The 18,987-nt window shown below is 46.9% G+C and overlaps 1 protein-coding gene across 3 annotated transcripts in view; it reads right to left on the reverse strand.

The window, feature by feature from the left end:
• PNPO (pyridoxamine 5'-phosphate oxidase) overlaps positions 1–18,416 on the reverse strand; it is a 116,110-nt gene extending 97,694 nt beyond the window's left edge. Inside the window, exon 1 of one of the 3 annotated variants that reach the window (XR_015296075.1) lies at positions 18,100–18,416. Coding sequence is in view for 2 of the 3 variants with exons in the window: in XM_086924289.1 (XP_086780415.1) it covers positions 18,100–18,258 (159 nt within the window). In the remaining variant the exon portion in view is untranslated. The remainder of the gene's footprint in view (positions 1–18,099) is intronic. The other 2 variants (XM_086924289.1, XM_086924290.1) reach the window with 2 other exon arrangements.
• Positions 18,417–18,987: the final 571 nt, after the last annotated feature.

An 18,987-nucleotide genomic window follows, 5' to 3' on the forward strand; every position in this document is an offset into this window, starting at 1 on the left:
CTTGAATGGAGGGAGCCGGACTCTCTGAGTTCTTCCGGTGAGGAATGAGGTGACCCATTCCAGTGCTTTTCCTTGGATTCCGATGTTTCTGAGGCGTTGTAACAGGGTGCTATGATAGACTGTGTCGAAGGCTGCGGAGAGGTCGAGGAGGATGAGGGCGACTGTGTCTCCATTGTCCAGTAGAGTTCGGATGTCGTCTGTTGTTGCGATGAGTGCGGTCTCAGTGCTGTGTTTGGCTCGGAATCCGGACTGTGAGGGGTCGAGGGATTTGTTGCTTTCGAGGAAGGTGGCGAGCTGGTTGTTGACAGCTTTCTCGATGACTTTGGCCAGGAAAGGAAGAAGCGATATGGGGCGGTAGTTTTTGAGTTCGGTGGGGTCAGCTGTGGGTTTTTTCAGAAGGGCGCCGAGTTCTGCGTGTTTCCAGCTTTCCGGGAAGGTGGCGGAGTTGAAGGAGCAGTTGATGACGTCTCTGAGGTGTGGAGCTATGATGGAGTCTGCTTTGTTGAAGATGTGGTGAGGGCATGGGTCAGTTGGGGATCCTGAGTGGATGGAGTTCATCAGTCGGATGGTGTCCTCAGTTGAGATTGAGTTCCAGTCGTTAAGGGTGCTCAAGTTGGGTGAAGGTCCTGCAGTAGGTTGAGTGGGTTGGTCTCCGGGTCGGTTGTTGAAACTGTTGTGGATGTCTGCGATTTTGTTGTGGAAGAAGGAAGCTAGTGAGTCGCATAGGGCTTGGGAGGGGGTGATGTCGTTGGAGTTGGCTGATGGGTTGGTAAATTCTTTGACGATATTGAATAATTCCTTGCTGTTGTGGGCGTTGTTATCTAGTCGGTCTTGGAGAGCGGCTTTCTTGGCAGACCGGATAAGTTGGTGGTGTATGCGGGTGGCGTTTTTGAAGGCGTCCTTGGTGCTGGTGTTTGGGTCTTTTTTCCAGGCCTTCTCGAGGGAGCGACAGAGTTTCTTGGATTTCTTAAGATCATCGTTGAACCAGGAGGCCTTCTTGCTGCCTAGCTTGATTTGGCGTTTTTTCAACGGTGCTAGAATGTTGGCGCTGTTGGATAGCCATTGGGTGAAGTTAATGGCTGCTTGGTCGGGGTTTGAAGAGTGGACAGGATGGTTTTGAAGGAGCGATGAGGAGATCTGGTCGATGGTGAGTTTGTTCCAGTTTCTAGGGTGGGTTGAGGGTGGTTGTGGATTGTTGTCTTACTATAGATAAAGTGAACGCAGCTGTGGTCCGTCCAATGAAGAGCTGTGGTGTGGCTGAAAGAGACTTGTTTGCTGGAGGTGAAGATAGGGTCGAGTGTGTGCCCTGCGATGTGGGTGGGGGAAGTTTACAAGTTGTTTGAGTCCAAGGTTGGCAAGGTTGTCCAAAAGTGTGGTGGCGCTGTTGTCATTGCTCTTTTCCAGGTGAAAATTGAGGTCTCCCAATAGGATATAGTCCTCGGAGGGGAGGGCGTGTGGGGTGATAAAGTCAGCGATGTCGTCATTGAATTGTGCACGGGGTCCCGGGGGCCGGTAGAGGAGGGTGCCTCTGAGTGTGGTCTTGGGGTCGGTGTGGATCTGGAAGTGAAGGTGCTCGGAGCTGGCAAGGTTGATGTCTGAGCTGGTTGAGATGCGGATGGAATTCTTATGGACGATGGCAATGCCTCCTCCTGTGTGCTTGACGCGGTCTTTACGGATGATCTTGTATCCTTCTGGGATGGCAATGGCGATGTCTGGGGCTGAGGAGGCGTTCATCCATGTTTCTGTTAGGAAGGCGACGTCCGGTGAGATGGTGTCTAGTAGATTCCAGAGGTCGATGGCATGTCTGTGGACAGAGCGGGTGTTATGCAGGATGCATTTTAGGTGGTTGGTGTCAGGTCTCTGTTTGGTGTTGGTGGATGAGGAGTTGGTTTTGGTGCCGTCGAACTTGCAGGAGTTGCAGGAGAAGGGTCCATGGGTGTGTCCAGGAGCGGCTTGGACGCAGTTGGGGGAACGGCCGGGGTTCAGGGCTAGGAGGGTGGTGGCATCGTACGTAGTGCGGGAGGGGTGGATGGGACGGGGGACAGGGGGTCTGGCGCAGGGCGCGGGCTTGGCGCGGACGGGCGTAGACGGGCTTACCTTTGGCGCACCTTCGGCGCACCTTCGGCGCACCTGGGGCGCAACTGGGGCGCGACCGCTGCGCGTGACCGCTGCGCGCAAATGCTACTGTCATAAGTGGATAGTGGAAGGGGAGGGGCGAGGCAGGCTCAGCTGGGAGGCGGGAGCATGATTGGAGGGACGGGCTAGGACGTCACAAGAAGCAAATGGCTGCAACAATAACAAAACTTAACGCAGGGAGAGGTTGGGGCGAGCAGTGGAGCGCTATTACAAAAACATATATTTTACTAATGAAATGGCTGAGACAAAGTAGCGCTATGAACACAGCACATTAAAAGTAACAAGCGGCGCTATGAAATTGAGCACAGTGCAATCAATAAAGCAGCAAAGCAGCGCTGAGGACAGAGCACGTTTAATGCACAATGCGGCGCTATGGTAATACAGCTGGAAGAATGCAAATATCACAAGCAGCGTAGGAGAAGCGCTACGATACCCAGGAGGACAGAGGGGAGCAACCGGATCTGCACGAGTCAGGTGTGTGAAGGGGTGTGTGTGAGGGTGCGTGAGGGTGAGGGGGTGTGTGAGGGTGAGTGAGGTTGAGGGTGTGTGAGGGTGTGTGAGGGTGAGAGGGTGTGAGGGACAGGCATTGGACATTGAGGGACACAAGCACTGAGCACTGAGAGGAGCAGGCACGGGGCAGTGAAGGACACTGGTTTGGGGCAGTGTGGGTCATGCTCTTTTAGTACGGAGACCCACTTATGGTGCATTTGGAAACATACTCAGGCTCACAACTAGAACTGCCATTGAGCACATCTTTTACAACTGAAAATTATTTACATCTCATTAGTTTCTATTTCTTCGGGCTCACCCAGTCACAAAATAGGTCCCTTAATTCTTAAGCACCTAAGAGCTCAAGGCAAATCACTGAACTCAGACGTTTTGGTGGAAAATTAGAAATACTTAATATTAGGTGTAGAAGTTCTTGCAGTTTTTACTGCTGACTCATAATTTCTTTTGAACTTCAGACAACCCCAATTGGATTAGACAGCAAGGCCCTAGTTACTTTTCAAGCAGAGGACAGGCTAATGTACCACACTTTTGGGTCTTTCTTAAACTCTTTGGCGCCATTTAAGCAGCAGAGCTCCACATGAGAAAGGCACAGGGGTTTGGGAGCTAAGCAAGCTGGAAGCAATCTCGGTAACAGCCTTCCTGACCGGATGACCCATGTATCACCAGATGGATCAATGAGGGGAGAACAGTTTCTAAGATTGCAAACCCGTACAAAGAACATTGGCGCCTCATTTCCTTTATTTTGACAAGAAACAATAAGAACAGGAAATAACACGCATTGGCAAAGCTAGTAGGGTTCACCTTTAGCTTTGCAAACGTATTAGCTTTTCCAATGCCTTTTTTTGACAATGCCATTCAGCATCAGCAATACCAACAAGCATTTACAATGCAATGGTCTCAGCATTATTAAAGGTAGAGCTATTGGCATTGCTCATGACATTTTTTTTTTTAATCATAAATAATTGGCATTGTCATTTACATTGTCAATAGCTTAATCGTTAAATAAATGGCATTGTCATTTACAATGCCAATAGCTTAACCGCTCGAAAATGCATGACCGATTGCATTTACACCCACACAGAGCCACCCACACAAAGCCACCCACACACACATACAGAGCCACCCACACAGAGCCACACACAGAGCCACACACACACAGAGCCCCCCACACACAAAGCCCCCCACACACAAACAGAGCCCCTCACACACACAGAGCCCCACACACACCCAGAGCCACATACACACCCAGAGCCACATACACACATAGAGCCACATACACACACAGGAGAGCAAGCACAGCGAGGGGGCAGGGAAGCAAGCACAGCCAGGGGGCAGGGGAGCAAGCACAGCCAGGGGGCAGGGGAGCAAGCACAGCCAGGGGGCAGGGGAGCAAGCACAGCCAGGGGGCAGGGGAGCAAGCACAGCCAGGGGGCAGGGGAGCAAGCACAGCCAGGGAGAAGGGGAGCAAGCACAGCCAGGGAGAAGGGGAGCAAGCACAGCCAGGGAGAAGGGGAGCAAGCACAGCCAGGGAGAAGGGGAGCAAGCACAGCCAGCGGGCAGGGGAGCAAGCGCAGCCAGGGGGCAGGGGAGCAAGCGCAGCCAGGGGGCAGGGGAGCAAGCACAGCGAAAAAAAGGCGCACCTTGGTAGAGGGCTTAAACACAAAGGAAAAAGTAGTATCTAACACAAGCATTTACAATGCAACGGTCTTGCCTTAGCAAAAGTTAGAGCTATTGGCATTGTAAATGACAATTTTTTTTATTTATGTTTTGGTTTTGAAAAACGATAAATAAATGGCATTGTCATTTACAATGCCAATAGCTTAATGTCTTGCAAATGCGAGACCTATTGCATTTGAACCCAGACACACACACAGAGCCACACACACACACACACACAGCCTCACACACACACAGGCACACACACACACAGCCACAGCCACACACACACACAGCCACACACACACACAGCCACACACACACACAGCCACACACACACACACACTCAGAGCCACACACACTCAGAGCCACACACACTCAGAGCCACACACACTGTCTCACACTGTCTCACACTGTCTCACACACACTGTCTCACACACACACACACTGTCTCACACACACACTGTCTCACACACACACTGTCTCACACACACACCGTCTCACACACACCGTCTCACACACACCGTCTCACACACACCGTCTCACACACACCGTCTCACACACACCGTCTCACACACACCGTCTCACACACACTGTCACACACACACTGTCTCACACACACACTGTCTCACACACACACTGTCTCACACACACACTGTCTCACATACAGTGTCTAATTTGGGGTTCGCCCACTTTGTGCGGTTTATGGAGCACAGTGTTTGTGGGGACCCCCCCTCCAAGATGCACAGACACAGAACAGGCAGGAGACACATTACTTAAAAAAAACAATCCACTCTCCTGAACCATCAGAGTCCAGTCTTAAAAAGTTGGAGGTGACCACCCAGCAAGCAGCCAGAGGGGGACCCCGAAGCTTACCTTGGTCACAGTGCAGGTGGCTTAGAGTCCGGGTCCCTTGAGGGGAGGTGCCGGGGTGTGCGCCTCCTGCAGAGTCACTGCGCTCCAAAGAATGATACAGATCCAATAAAGGGGTGCAAGGAATCCTGGTGTCTCCAGCAGCCGGGCCTCTCAGGGAGCCCCTGTGAAACCTTCCCCTAGAGACTTTTGGCAGGCCTCGCAAGATCTCAATTATACAGCTGATGAATAGCCACCTTTGTGTCCCCCCAGCACCCTCCAACTCCTCACCTCCTTCTGGAGTCTAGATAGATATTTTCATACATCTTCCATAGCTGGTACATACTGGTCTCCACGGAAGTTGCACAAAGTAGCTACTGGCGATGCATCAACATGTTTGTGATCTTGTGCACCCTCTCCGGGGCTGTACTACCATTGGACGGGAGTGGTCAGGTCTGGTGGACATTGACTGACATCGACGGCATTACCTTGCTGCCTCCGGGCTGCTGTTTGGCCATACATATTACACGGCTTGACTGACAGCACGGTTCCTTCCAAGGACAGGCGCCATTGGCTTGCAGCCTCACTCGCGGTCACGCACGTTTGCCCTGGTGCACTCCCGTGAATCCCAACCGTGACAAATCGTTGACCAAATTGGAGCGTGCGGCTGCATGCAAACCTCTTGTTGGTTAGACAAACGATCATATAGAGATATGGCCACCGTTGAGTCTGCTTCACCAGGCAAACATAACCTTTGCTAGCCATGTAATATACTGTTCGCGTTCACCTCAACTTCAAGCGCCTAGTAAGCGCTATATAAAAGCAATTTTAATTCAGTTCAATAGAGCACCTAACATTTGCACGGCCACCCCCGGAGCAGCTTTCAGACCACCCTTCCCAGTACTTCTCTCTTCTTCACACCTTCCCTTGTGATGCGTTCCCGTTTTTGTGAGGTATGCATCTGTGCCCATTTCGCTCACCTCAGCCACCTGGAAACTGGTTTGGAAGATGGATAAACTGCCTGTCTGCTCTGCATAGGGGAAATGCGTCATATTGATTAGCCAGTTGTGAATCGTTTTGCGTCCCACTTTATTCTCTAACGATTTTTTAACCCTTCGCGTCCGTTTAGTTGTACTGCATTGTTTTGCTAACCTTAGTAGATAGCAACACAAGTCCCTTGTAACGAGAACTGCTGGTCTGTAAATGATTGTCAGCGAGCTGGTCTCCATCTATGTGTTTTTTTTAAATTTGTAAATAAAGAACAATTGCAACAAAAAACAAACTGCCGGTCCCGCGGGGAGCGCTGGCTGCAAGGCGCGGTCATGTGACTGCGCGCCCCCGCCCTCTCCTCCAGGAGTCTATGCGAGGCGCGGGGCTGCCGGGGATGGCCATTGTTCTGACGCAGCTTGTTTAACCAGCACGTGGGTGGGTTTAAGACCACTGTCCGCTTTTGAAGCTGTTCAACTTTCCAAAGGAAACCGTTATACACAAGAGCAGTTAATATACCCGTCCACAGTCTATTTTCCTCGCAAGAGCACCGCTTCTAAGCCGAGAATCTGTTCATCTCATCACCTGCACCCCCCAGAGACAGCATGGTGCTAAAGATCACTGTGTCCCTGGGGCAGCGTCTAGTACATTAATAATCATTGCCAGCCTCCCTCCCAAAGCCCGCTTTATCTCCCAGACAATTACAAACTTCTTAGTTGCTACTTTTGATGTCAATTCTGTACAGCATTTCTGTGCGGGCTATTTACCAAACGCATAAATAACAAGCCGTGAGCGTGCACGCTCCCAAACTTCCGGTTTCGGGATGTGCACGCTCACTGCTGTCGTGGGGCGGGACTTCCGTCTTTGCGAGAAGCCCGCGCCCACGGAGTGGATGGCCCAGAGGACCGGTGGCAGCAGAAGTCAGGAGTGGCGGCTGAGGCCGCTGATGTGGTAAGTGGGGCTTCGGGGGCTTGGCACGTGTATGTGTGTGTGTGTGTGTGTCTGCTTGTGTGTGTCTGCTCGTGTGTGTCTGCGCGTGTGTGTGTGTGCGTGCCTTCGGCCAGCCTGCGTAAGCGCGTCCACAGACCCTGGTAGGCTCGTGCACCGCTTTGTCTCCCTTGAGAGCGAACTCGGCGACAATAGGTCTCGATGCAGAGACCTAAAAATGGTTATTGCTGATGCTGAACAGTGTTTGCAAATTTGAGAAAGTGCAATGGTGCATATGCGCACGTGTCACCACGCATGCATGTCTCATGTTGGTCGGGCGAGCCCAGCATTATCAACCATGTGTCTTGATAAAATAGCCACTTTGTTTTTTGTTTACCATTCCAAAATGGCACACTTACTTTGAAACCGTGAACAAGAATAAACATGAAAAAAGCATTTTTGATTGAATGGTGCAGCCCACCAAAAAACTGCTGGGTCCAAAAAAAGTTTTCAAAAAATGAGACAGCGAAAGATGAGCAACAGTGGAATGGATGTAATGAGCAACGGGATCTGTAGGGGGCAATAACAGAGGAGCTTCGATGGTGAAAATCAACACCTTCATATTTGCTCTTGCTAAAAAATAGTTCACAAACATTTTCTAGGAGTACGATTCTCTGGCCTATTTCTGTAAATTCTTGTGAATTCAATTCTTGAAAGCCGTAAATCTGCACTAGTGAAAGGACAAATACCATGGATGCAATTTTGTGACTTTCTTTAAGAGTAGGGCACCTAACTAGGTCTGGAGTTATTCAAGAACTTTTGTTTTTATTAGAATTCTCTCTCTCTCTGTCCATCCATCGACTGGCTTCCGCTCTTTTACAAGGAGTATATCGGCACACAAAGAAGTTTTGTTCAGTGGTTATGTGTGCTTTTTCAGACAAAAATATATTTCTGCTTTTAGCCAAGGTTTGTTATAATGGTGAGGGCCTGGCAGCTCCCACAAACTTTTACAAAAACCATATCAAAACAAGACACGGATTGACAAAACCAAAAGGCTGACCACCAAAATCACTCCTACTGGGTTTTCCAATGCTCATTTATTTTCATGTTTCCCATTATTTTGTTGTTGCACTGATTTTCTATTATGAATATATTTTTAAAATACTACAACACATTTCAATAAATGATGCTTCAAAAGTAATGTTACCTACAATTCACAGTACTTTAGCTAAATGTTTTTTTCCTAGATCCATTTTTTGTGAACATTCTATTTTGAAAGCAAAGGATCTTGCTTTTAAGATTCTGCAAATATTTGTATCTAGTTAGAGAGCATACTGGAAGCATTGTATTTAGCCCCATATTTTTTAACTTTGCAAATGTGTCTACACACATTTCTACATTGGAACCACTGTCAGTAGTGTAGTCCGAGCTTACATTTTCTTAGAGCGCTCACTGTAATAAGAAAGGCTTTATATTAATGAACCATATATAGAAGTTTAAACAGTATTCTCAAATGGACGCAAATATTACCTAAACTGCAAACAATTCCCTTCCCTGATCCATGTGGCACTGCAAACTGGCAGTCAAAAGGTTAGTGTTGAAGGGGGTTGGGCCTACTTGTCCCAAGGACAAAATAAACATTAAAAGTTGTTGTACTTGACACCAAACAATATGTCCCGGGAGTCAGGCTACAGGAATTCCACCCCTATTATCGTTCTGTGAACAATTTTCGTTCAGCCATTTCCGCTGACAATGTTCCTCTGGACAGTAAACACAGAGAGGATCCCTTAGTATCTAGAGTTATGAGGGGCATTCGAGTTTCGAGCCCCTGTGCCCCATTATTCTGCCCTTTGGGATGTCGACGTGGTGCTTTGGTTCCTTCAGGAGTGGCCAGAGAATAAATTCCTTATTCTCTCAAAAGCAGCTATTGGCTGGCTACACAGACTCTAGGCTGGCTACACAGACTCTAGGCTGGCTACACAGACTATGGTATATATTGGGTATGGAGCGGATTTTCAGGCAACTCTCACGCAGGCCACTGACTCATTTAACACCATCTGTCAACCCTTTCTTACTCTGCTAGCCTGGGAATTTAACAAGCTTACTTGTCCAAGATACCTTAGATTGCTACGGCTCACGGACGCATCATCCGGAGGGGCTACTTCCACCTGATAGGGACAAAGCAGGCAAGCCATCTGTGTGACTCCCCTGGATGAAGAAGCAAAACACCAGAGGGGCGGGGGGGGGGGAGTTGGGGGTCATGGGAGATGGGGGATTTGTTCAGTTAAGTGGTGCTTAGATGCGCAGAATGTTGTTGAAGCCTACCCACAACTTGCTCTCAAGGACACACGTTGCCCTCCCGCAACCTGCGCTGATATACATTTGTTATTCGGGGGAGGTAAAGCGCTTCAGCGTCGGAGTTCGCTCAGGGACTGTGTTTGCTGTATTTTAATATGCCTGATGCACCTAAAAATTAATAAAAACATTTAAACAAAAGCAGCTATTGGCCAAATTGACTACTCTGCTATGTCTCATATCCTGTCACAGGGTCTCAATACGTTAGGGTGCTCGACATTGCAGGTAGAGTATTTATTTCCGGAAGGACTTTCTTTTCAGCTATCCCGGCAACTAAACATTTTCTAAATATATTTCATAACTTAGTATTCCTGATCTTCCACAGTTAGGTGTTGTTCAATGGAGACTACAACTTAGCAAACTTGAAACGCCTGACAAATAGATTTTTGCACAGCAATGTAATGTGCGATTTCTCCTGCAGAATAGAGCAAGTTCTTCAGACTTTGACTACATGTAGTATTTAAAAGTGTATGAAGTGTACGAACAATTAACTAAGTCCAAGCTCAAAGTCTTTTTTAACATCTAAAGCTACCACCTTCATCAGTTAAGTGCTCTCCCTGACAATTTCAAAAAGTTGGCCACAAAAACGTCAGTGAAATACTTTCAGTGCGTGTGTGCCCTCTTGAGGGGCTACGGTTAGGGAGGCAGTGACACCAATGGAGACATGTGAGATTCAGGGACACATGGGCAAGCTGGCAAGCTTAAGGAAGGTCAGGCAATTTTGAGATTATCTTTTGAGAAATTCATTAGCACAAATGGGGTTATTGACAGGCACCTCAGGGACGCAGGGTTTTGGGGTCTATGCTTAAAGCATATGATGTACTCTCAAATGGTCATTTGGCAGTGAAGCTAAAGGCCCTCAATAGAGGCATTGTACTTTAAGAACGTTTCCCCCCCCCCATTATCAAGGCCTTTGACATTTAGGGAACGCTGCCAACATCATGCAGTGCTCCATCTTTGAAAGAGAGGCACAGTGAGCTTTCCCGTGATTCAGCGTTTCCTGAGGCAACCAGCTAAGTGTCAGTTTTGGTCAAATACTGAGGACAGGGGCGGCCACATGACTGGCATAAAAAAAAAGTTATACCGCGGACACTCCTATTTTCAGTGGTCGAGGTTCTGGGAGCTAACACCAAATGTTAGCCTGGAGTTAAAGCCCTTACTTGAACAATTATGATGGCTGACTGAAAAAGAAAATTACAAAAAACAATTTGATGGACAGAATGTAGATCAATGTCTTACATTCACCCCAGTACAATGATCTGGGCCTAAATCCATTGTTTTTTGCACTCCACACCACCCTGGGTCAGATAATGGCTTTATGCAAATCAGCTCTGACCCTGTGCCCCATGGGAACAGTCCAGTCCGAACTACACAGCCATATCTTTCCCAGACCAGAATCAAGCATCCGAGGACCGGACCGGTTTCGAGGTAACACCTCTCATCAGCCCGGCTAGCTTGACTCCAGTGGTGTGGAGGCTCTGGGACCCACGTCTGAGCTACCCCAGTACACTCAGGGAGAAAATTACAAAAAACAATTTGATGGACAGAATGTAGATCAATGTCTTACATTCACCCCAGTACAATGATCTGGGCCTAAATCCATCGTTTTTTGCACTCCACACCACCCTGGGTCAGATAATGGCTTTATGCAAATCAGCTCTGACCCTGTGCCCAATGGGAACAGTCCAGTCCGAACTACACAGCCATATCTTTCCCAGACCGGAATCAAGCATCCGAGGACCGGACCGGTTTCGAGGTAACACCTCTCATCAGCCCGGCTAGCTTGACTCCAGTGGTGTGGAGGCTCTGGGACCCACGTCTGAGCTACCCCAGTACACTCAGGGAGAAAATTACAAAAAACAATTTGATGGACAGAATGTAGATCAATGTCTTACATTCACCCCAGTACAATGATCTGGGCCTAAATCCATCGTTTTTTGCACTCCACACCACCCTGGGTCAGATAATGGCTTTATGCAAATCAGCTCTGACCCTGTGCCCCATGGGAACAGTCCAGTCCGAACTACACAGCCATATCTTTCCCAGACCGGAATCAAGCATCCGAGGACCGGACCGGTTTCGAGGTGACACCTCTCATCAGCCCGGCTAGCTTGACTCCAGTGGTGTGGAGGCTCTGGGACCCACGTCTGAGCTACCCAGTACACTCAGGGAGAAAATTACAAAAAACAATTTGATGGACAGAATGTAGATCAATGTCTTACATTCACCCCAGTACAATGATCTGGGCCTAAATCCATCGTTTTTTGACTGAAAAAGAAAAACAGAGCGAGATAGCGGAGCATGCCTAGACTCTGGGTATGATGAAAAAATATCCCAAGTGCGTTGCCACCTTTCTGCAAGTGCCTAGGTTCCGCTAGTAGGGCCCAATATGGAATCAAAGTCATGGACACATACGGCAGCTGTGGTATTTCACCACTTGGAAAAGAAGGTGTCTTCTCCAATGACCCACATATATGAGTGGGGGAACCAATCCCCCTCGCTTGGTCTGACCACTTTGCCATCCCTTTTGATTTACACTTCCGGGCATCCGCGATGGCTCTCTCTGGCAACAGGACTCTGGAGGAAAGGAGGAACTTTAGCCTCACAAGTAAGGAGTCACTCTCTAACCTCCTTAATAATCTCGAGCTCACTAAGCATCACAATGCTAATCTGGCAGCTGCTGAGTTATCGCAACATTTGTCAGCAGCAATGGACACTCTTACACCTGTCAATAAGCATTACTCAGCAAGAAAAAAAAACCTCTGCTCCCTGGTTTACGGAGAGACTCAGAAAGTTGAGACAGGGTTGCCACAAACAGGAGAGGCTGTGGCGCGTAGACTTAGAACCTTTAAGTAGGGAATTGCATAAAGTGTGCCTAAAAGAGTATAAAGCAACCATCATGGAGGAAAAGAGATTATACATTTCAAAGATTACTGAATCCATGAAATCCTCTAGGGATCTTTTCAAGTTTATTAACTCTCTTACTTTCACCCATGTCAATGATCCTTCAGAATTTTCCCAGGAGCTCTGTGATAAAATATCTGACTTCTTTCAAACTAAAATCACAGACATTTACTTCGCGCTGGAAGCATCCAACTCCAATGCCGGGTCGCTTGTTCGACCTATTCCTCTTCAGAGTGAGGCCTCGCTCACGGAGGAGACTCCCAGGCTTCTCACCTTCCCGTGCAGGTCGTCTGAGCTGACTGATCGGCTCTTAGATAGAGTCAAATCGGGCTCCCCACTGGATCCCTGCCTCCTCAAGGTGCTAAAAACTAGCCGTGAGATCATTATCCCTCATCTCACTGCTGTTCTGAACGCTGCCATCTCAGAGGGACTGTATCCCACCTTGTGGAAGACTGCTGTAGTGAAGCCTCTTTTGAAGAAACCTTCGCTGGACCCTGGAGAACTGATGAATTATCAGCAGATCTCCTTACTTCCTGTTCCAACCAAGATTCTGGAAACCTATTTAAACTTTGATCTCAGCACCTACCTAAAAGATCACCACCTACTCGATGGTTCACAAAATAGATTTAGAAGCCACCATAGTACGGAGACAGCACTGACGGCTGCTTTTAACAATATCCGTACTCAAGTGGATGCAGGACACACCACCCTGCTTGTTCTACTTGACCTCACCACAGCCTTTGATACCCTGTCTCCTCGCAGAGTAGTTGAACGCCTCAGGGAGATAGGTATCGGGGGCTCGGCTTTGGGGCTTCTTGCTTCCTTTCTTAGTGAGCGGGCACAGATGGTGAAGCTTGGCCAGTTCAGCCCCCAAACCCTTGTTGTGCGGTGTTCCTGAGGGCTCCTCCCTGAGCCCAACACTCTTTAATATCTATGTTGCTCCACTTGCTAAGGTTGTGAGATCCTATGGGTTAGAGGTGCTGTCCTATGCGGGCGACACCCAGATAATGGTGTCTATTTTGCATTGTATAAGGGATTCTGCCCTTAACTTTAGGAGTTGTATGCAAGCATTCTCCTCCTGGATGGTGGAACATTTTCTGAAATTGAATGGAGAGAAGACTGAGGTCCTGATTTTTGATAGTAAACAGGAGATCTGGTCCAGTGATTGGTGGCCCGACGTGCTTGGCGTCTGTCCCTGTCCGGTATCCCATGGTAGAACCTAGGGGTTATCGTGGACAATTCACTGTCCCTCAACTTGCAGGTCAGCAGGTCAGTCTCCACTTGTTTTGGGATCATTAGGATCCTTAGAAAAATCTCCCATTTCCTCTCCTTTGATGCACGTAAGCAAGCCGTCATTGCCTTGGTAACGCCCAGATTGGACTATTGTAATGCCCTTTATTTGGGCATTAACAAAGGCCTAGCGCGACGCCTGCAGATGGTGCAGAATGCTGCGGCCAGGTTGGTGATGAGCCTACCACAATATCACTCAGTCACAGCCTCTATTAAGCTGTTGCAATGGCTATCTTTGGACCGTAGGATCCTCTTCAAGACTCTGTGCCTGACTCATGATGCCTACTAAGGCTCAGGTCCAGAGGGGATTAAGGCTATCGTCCATCGCTATGACCCTAACAGGATGCTCCGGTCCTCAAATAAGAATCTGTTAACAGTACCGAGGTTTAAGAAAGTCAAATGGGGAGGTAGAGCTTTCTCCATTGCTGCTGCTAAACTGTGGAACTCCCTCCCGGAAGAGCTTTCGAGTCAGGTGCCCCATTCGCTTTTCCGTAAAGCCTTAAAGACCTGGCTTTTCTCACAGACTTCGGTATGAGCATGTCTCTTTGTCTGCACCCTCAGGTTCCGCATACAGCGCCTTGACGCTCTTGGGCTATGTTCACACTCTACAAGTCCAATATTCATTCACCTTACCACTGCATTAGGTGAAACCGGCAATGAAGAGTGTTGACACATTGGGAGGCCTATACCCTTACTTTAGACCCCCTATTGATTTTAGTGTACTGGAGTCATTACTGGTTACATTATTGGGGGTGTACATGCTGCATTTTGAAACCACTTTATTTTGTGCTTCAGTCATTTTTTTGATGCAGCACCAATAGTTCGCCCTCCAGAAAGGGAGTCTGGAAAGTGTGCTATTATAGGTGGTATTAACGTTATGAGATGGTAAAGAGGTTAAAGACCATAATTGAAGGGCCAAAAACTCATCAGGGGCGGGAGAGGAGCAAAGTAGATACCTCTGTCCTTTCAAAAACAAGGGTTACAGGAAAGGTGAAATAGTACAATACTCATCTGTGAGGGGACATCATTTAGTTTTTGTGACTAATAAAAACTGGCAGGTCTTGTTTTTATTAAAAGATAAACAGTGGGATCTTCATCACTGAGTGAATGAACAGTTGCAAGTGACACGGATATCATGGCTAGAGCAAGGCCCAAGTGCCTAAAAGGGTCTCTCTAGGGCTCCATGATTAACCACAATGACTACCCAAAAAATATTCTGATTTTTACCCCCGCCAGGGCAAGTAGAGGGCAAACAGAAAAGTGTTTTTTCTAATAGAAAGCCATGCATGAGAGTAACAAACATACCAAAGTCCGCAAGCAGGCACATTTAGCAGTTAAGAAAAATCTGACACCAACCCTCCCAAACCTGGAACACCTGATGTTTGTAGAACAGACACATCATTGAGCGGGAACAGGCAAGTACCTCATGATCCTTGGGATGATGGATGGCAAGGACAACAGATGATGGTAATCCAGCATTGCAGCTCTAGAGCTCAGTTATGGCTACCAAATCATATCTCAGATGATCAGCAGCGAGAAATCAGCCCAACTTGCAGAAGTATTGAATTAAGGTTTAGTGCCATGTCAAGCCTACCGTATGGCTTAGGAGTTCTTTGAACATTTAGCTGAGATTTTTGGCCGTCTACCATAAATGCGATTTGGACGGCCCACGGATAATTGCCACAAAAAGTGAATATTAGAGATACAGAAATTATTTAATTCCATGCAACTTATTTGATCTAGTTTTTTCATATACTAAAAACGTTGCCAATTCTAGTTTCCACGAAGAACGGACTATATGGTTTTCATCAACCAGTGAGTGATTGCATAGTGGTTAGTTTCATTATGCCAGGGTTAAGTGCGGGTAGTCAGAAGTAAGCTTTGCAAGTTGTGTGTTCACTCCTGGCATTGGAAAGGCCAACAGGGCAGTAAACAGAGTAATAGAATTCCCCTCAATTACAGCACTTAAAAGTTTCAGAAGTGCAATATAAAACATAATACAAAAATAGTTCAGTATTATGCAAGAAAATGAATTAATTCTTAATATCCATTTAAATGTGCGCACTGTCCTAAAAGGCGAAACACAGATATTTAAAGTATGTGTGGTAGCGTGTTAAAATGCATGTGTTAATATGTTAAACTACATCCATCTTGAGGTTTAGTTGTTCCTTAAAAATAAACAATAAATAGATTTCTGGGAAGCACAGCAAACTGACTAACAATAGACCTTCCCATCTCAATTTAGAGCCAGGAACTTTTAAAAACGCAACAACAAAAAAAGATTAATACAACCATAATTGTTCACAGTACAGTGCTAGCTGGACGCTGCTGTTGCATCGCTCTTTTTCCACTATTTCAAATCATTGTCTGGTGGTATCGTATAATTTGAGCAGGTAGTTTCCAGTGCTCGGCACCAGCACTTATGACAGCTGCCACATTGGGGTGCTTTTGTGCAGTTTCAAGATGAGCAGAACAACAGTTGTAGAGAAGTGTTGCTCAATGGTTAGAGCGGCAGACCCTGATGCAGGAGTCTGGCCGGGACCAGGCATTCAATTCCCGCCTCGGCGGGTCTCGGGCTCAATTTCCTCGGACCTGATAATTCTCGCCTCGGTGCCTATTCTGATCATGAGCCCCACTCTGCACCTCTGGGCAATAGCTTGCTTAATCTCTACAACGGCCCCAACAACGCTGAGGATGCCTGACTTCACCTTGGGGGTGCCCAGGAGTGGGCTCCTCACAGGGAAAGGCCAGGAAGGGTTCCCGGCGGTATTTTTACAAGCGCCGAGATGCCTACGGGTAGTTGTGCGCTATATAAGTGCGTAATTATCCTTTATTATTAAGTGCTGTCATTGCCAGCGCTGGCAATGGGTGGTGCACACTATGGTGGCCTTCTGACAAGCACCCTGGCACTTAGATTTTTTTTACTGATAGTGTGTCAGTACATTTGATTCAACTGAACTAAACCAGAACTAAAAATGACAGAACACAGGCTAGCAAGTGAAAACCTGGACTGGTGACCGTGTTGAATACTTGCCAACCCTATCGATTTAGGCGGTATGGTATGTTACCGCTTTTATGGCAGTATTTACTGCCTACGGATTCAGTGGAGTGATCCTACGGCTTTTTTCTTAGGCAAAGGTCAAACCACTCACACTAGTGTGGCTGTGTTCACATAGAGTTTACTGAGAAACCAAGGGAAGAGAGGGGCTGAAGCTGAGTAAGTATGGGTGCTCTATCACTGATGAGCTAGAGTCATAAATAAGTAGACTTCTGTCTAGAACCTGCAGGCAATAGTTGATGAAGCTGAAGTAAATAAGAAATAAAAGAGTTTCTTAATCTTTTAATGTAGTTGCATGTACAAAGGGAACGTGAGACGTGCAGAGACCGTGCAGAAGGAACTACTAAGCAGAGCCTAGAACTAAAAGGAGGGTTCTTTAAGTTGAGCTGAAAGATTTTAGAAGGAGCAGGCACTGTTTCTCTTTTGTAGCATTAATTCTTTACCTCTTTCTTACAAAACCGCACACAAAAGAATCAAAGTTAAACATTCACTTGCAACCAGTACCCCTGTCACGATTGGATTTCCTCAAGGCTCTGCACTTTCGCCCACTCTTTTCAACCTTTTTATGGAACCACTCTTCGATATTCTAAACCGTCTAACATTCATTACCACATGTATGCTGATGACACTCAACTGTAATTGAAAATCTCATCTCCAGAGGACATAAAAACTTTAAAAGATGTTCTCTTACAAACTCAACAATGGCTAGCCCAGAAACACCTTTTGTTAAATAGTCTCAAAACAGAATTCCTTCTGATTGCCCTACGTTGTTGGCATGTTGCATTGCAGGTTTAAGTCACCTGCTGCATACATCTGTGACTGTCTAGCAAGCCTCCGGGTACAATACTAGTAATGTTAGTAAGTATGATCTCGAGATGGCAAAGATTAAACGAGCGCAACTTAGTTTCTCGGTAACTAGGCAGACTCAATTTCCCATCCGGCTGATGCCAGTTCACTGATAAGGTTACACACAACTCGTGTGTCACAAAGGACGCAATATCCAGTCCTTGTACTTTTTCTTTCAGAAATCAATGCTTTCCGGCGTTTTATTGCAATTGAAGCAATCATAGCGATCCGGGCTCTAATTCGGAGTGCACCGGATTGCTAAATTAAAACCTCAATAGATGGCCGGTTGCATCCACAATGACATGGAGTGATCTGGGAAAACACATTCGAGTATCAGTGAATTCATGAACGAATGGGCGACTGGTAAAGAGAGCTGTGGATACATCAGATATTTACAGCGCTAAGAAACGACAAAAATACGTTATATAGCACTATATGAAATGAGTTATAGTTATAACAGAAGGAATGAAACACACGTGTAATTGTATTTCTTACCTTGCACTAAGTCTCTCTAACCTAGGCCTGTATACTAATGTAATACAACAATGATTTTACGCCTCAGTAATGGTCAGACTCACCTGCCGTTCCCCTAAGTATGCCTTTCTCATAGATTGGAAATCCATGACTGACGCACCGCCTGGACTCTGGTGGGCGACTGAATGCGACAGGGACTGGTGAGATCCTCGAAAGACACTCCGCGCGAACACGTGACAAGCCGCACGTCTGGCACCGAGCATTGCCAGACGTCACAGCGTTCTGACTGTCGCCTGCACGCAGCATAAAAACATGAACCGCCAATCTGTTATTTTGTTTCCATGGAGGTGGGATTAAAGTCCAAATCGACAGTCACGTGCAGTAGGGTGCTATTTAACTACTATGCACGTATGTATTCTATATGTATCAAAGGGGACCAATCGCAGATGCCCTTAAATTAACAGCCAATCCGATACCGTGACGCAATGTAAAGTTCGATTTACAAAATGCATACAACCAATTCATTCGCTGTTTTGATGCCTGGCTAAGTCACCGAAACACATTAATATTGCATGGAAAGGATAACATCACGTTCCAATGTGCTTTCGAAATAATATAATATTTAGAAAATGTATATCCTCTGCTCTTCGACTCTCTTCGCTAATGGACATGTCTGACGACTGCTCTGAAAGCTCGTTTGCACAACGAGAGGCGTTGGGCAGGCAGAAGCAGCAGCACTCCGAGTGCTCTGCTACTGTCATATAAATATACACCAATCACTCGCATGCAAGGGACATTCAGGCAGGGTATCGTTAAAGCACTGAACGCTTCGATTTGTGTCCCTGCCCTCATCACTGAAGGTGTTACGAAAATAAATGCCAGTAATTCGTGAACAAGTAATCTTATTTATTCCAGCTGAGGAGCACAGGTAGACACAACCTTTCTCTAACGTGTCCAACTCCCAAATACCAGTTACTTTATTGAATATAAAC

The sequence above is a fragment of the Lissotriton vulgaris genome, chromosome 5 (genome assembly GCF_964263255.1).
Source record: "Lissotriton vulgaris chromosome 5, aLisVul1.2, whole genome shotgun sequence".
In the NCBI taxonomy this organism is placed as follows: Eukaryota; Metazoa; Chordata; class Amphibia; order Caudata; family Salamandridae; genus Lissotriton; species Lissotriton vulgaris.